The 2,849-nt window shown below is 40.1% G+C and overlaps 1 protein-coding gene across 1 annotated transcript; it reads right to left on the minus strand.

Annotated features, from left to right (window-relative positions):
• Positions 1-520: 520 nt before the first annotated feature.
• On the minus strand, positions 521-1,471 carry LOC119254274 (olfactory receptor 1165-like). The gene has a single exon (XM_037521390.1). The coding sequence runs from the start codon at positions 1,469-1,471 to the stop codon at positions 521-523; it is 951 nt and encodes a 316-aa protein (XP_037377287.1).
• Between the last annotated feature and the right edge of the window lie 1,378 nt (positions 1,472-2,849).

The raw sequence follows: 2,849 nt of genomic DNA on the forward strand, positions 1-2,849 counted from the left end.
ATATTCCTTTTTCCTTAATGTATAACTGGGAGATTTTGAGATGCATTTCTTTCCAAAGTCAGTTAAGATGAAGTAATTCAGAATGTATTATTTCTCTATTAATCCACAGAAAATCATAAAACACAGAATGTGCAAAATGTAAATGACTTAAAGTATAACCATATGTTTACTTAAAAGAAGGGGAACCAATATCAGCAAGATACATGAAAATTGGGCCTCCCTGGTGGTACAAGGTGTTAAGACACAACCTATGAAGCTATCTGCAGCCACTATAGCACGAGTTGGATCCCAGGCCAGGGAGCTACATACATGGCACAGCAGACCTCTCCTGACTCACCTGCTGCTCCCCTCAGCAGTGTATTCTGGTCAGTCTGCCTGTTCTGTTCCCCGCTCTGTCTCTGGTGAATCCTCTCACTGCCCCCACTATACTCCAGTTCTTGTAAACATAAGTAAATAAATATTTAAAAAATATGAATATTATTGAACATAATTACAACATAAATGCATATGTTCACTTGAATCATCTTGACTGAGCTAGCAGTTTGGAATTGATGAAACCCCTGACCGTGTCTTTCACATCTTTGTTTCTCAGGCTGTATATAAGGGGGTTGAGCATGGGGATCATGACAGTAAAAAACACAGTGGCCACTTTGATGAAGAGCCATGAGCTTTTGGAATTGGGTACACAGTACAGAAGAAGGATGATCCCATGGAAAATGGTGATGGCTGTCAGATGGGAGGCACAGGTGGAGAAGGCTTTTCGGAGTCCACCCGTGGAAGGCATCTTGATGATTGTAATGACGATGAAAACATAGGAGGCAAGGATAATCAGGAGGCTACTGGTCTCATTGAATGTAGATATGATAAAGCATGTTACCTGACTGAAGGAGGGGTCAGAACAGGAGAGAGAAAGGATGGCTGAATACTCACAGCCAAAGTGATTTATGAGGTTTGGACCACAGTAGGATTGCACCAAAAGAGAGTATGTGATTGTTAAGGAACACAGTCCACCCCACGTGTAGGTCCCAGCTACCAAGAGGGCACAGAGCCTACGGGACATAGCTACTGTATAGAGCAGGGGGTTACAGACGGCCACAAATCGGTCATAAGCCATCACTGCCAGCATGAACATTTCTGTAATCACAAATGCACAGATAAAGAAAAATTGTATCATGCAACCCTTGAAGGAGATGGATCTATCTTCTACAACCAAGATTTCTAGCAGTTTGGGTGTAAATACACTGGAATAACAGATGTCCAAAAAGGAGAGATGGCTGAGGAAGAAGTACATAGGTGTTTGGAGCTTGGGGTTGATCCTAACAACCAGAATTATGCCTAAGTTCCCTACCACAGTGACTGTGTAGATGGCCAAGAAGACCAGGAAGAGGGGTGCCTGCAAGTGTGGATATTCTGAGAAACCCAGGAGGATGAAACTGGTCACTGAGCTCTGATTTCCCTCATCCAATACCATAACTCTTGATGTACAAAAGTAAATAAAGGAAAATACATGAGAACTGAACAGAAGAATGGGGAGTGTGAGCTTAGAGGCACTCAGAACCACTGAATGTAAAGTAGTAAAGGCAAAAGTAGTAAAGTAGTAAATGCACTCCTGAATATTCTGCTTCACTTTAGAGTCTCACCAACAATTGTGACTTTATGATGTTGGCAGTTAATTATTCTTCAGAACTTTAGTGTCCTCATCTAGAAAACAAGAAAAACATTGTTCTTATCAATAATATTACTTTGGGGCCTCCCTGGTGGGACAAGGTGTTAAAATGCAACCTATGAAGCAATCCCAGCCACTGCAGCACGAGTTCGATCCCCAGCCAGGAAGCTACCCACATGGCGCAGCAGACCTCTCCAGTCTCGCCTGCTGCAACCCTCAGCAGTGTACTTCAGTCCATCTGCCTGTCTGTTCCCCACTCTGTCTCTGGTGAATCCTCTCACCGCTACCTCCACACCTGAGGCCTGTACCCCAGTTCTTGTATGCATAAATAAATATTTAAAAAATATTACTCTGTATAAACACATGTGATACTTAGAGCATTAAATACCTCATGAAAAAATATGATTGCATGAGAACCAAGGAGGCATAGAACAAAATTAGAAGAACAGTGAAATGTGGCAGTTATATGTGGTCATTCTGGGAAGATTGATTACTTACTTCCTATGTGTAAATAGAAAGATAATAGTAAATTTCTTTGGGGGAAAAAACTTGTCATCAGACAATTCTGTACTAATACATCGATATAACTGCCTAATAGGATCTTTAGGAAGCTTGATCAAAAATTCCACTGGTAACTATGTTCTCTCAAATAGACACCTACCACAGGATCTTTTACAAAACTCAGAAATCTCTGTGGCTTAACACTGTCTTCCACGGAAATGTTTTGGAGAGAGTCTTACAAGATTCATGGTTATACAATCTGTGTTTGAAAAGGAAAGAAAAACCTGCTAATTATCAATGAAAATTATACAACACAAAAACATCTCTTAGAATAACTGCCGAAACCCTTTTTCTGATGGGGTGGCCAATGAGGAATGAAAAAAAATTAAAATTCAAAAATATAGAAAATTTGTAAACAAAGAGGAGTTTGAACATTCTCATCTGGATATAAAACCACAGTCTATCAAGCTACAATCTAATCTGTAAGATTCACTTTTGTTGAATCTCATTAAATCTGGATTTGGGAGGTATATTATAATAAATGAATCAAATTGAAAATCCATAGCCTGTTTTATTTTTTTTTTTAAGATTCATTTTTTATTTATACAATAGCTGGGGTACAGGCCAGAGGCATGGGAGGGTGAGAGGATTCACCAGAGACAGAGTGGGGAGCAGAAATACC

Source organism: Talpa occidentalis, unplaced genomic scaffold, assembly GCF_014898055.3.
Source record: "Talpa occidentalis isolate TD23 unplaced genomic scaffold, MPIMG_talOcc4v2.1 talOcc4.3, whole genome shotgun sequence".
Taxonomy (NCBI): domain Eukaryota; kingdom Metazoa; phylum Chordata; class Mammalia; order Eulipotyphla; family Talpidae; genus Talpa; species Talpa occidentalis.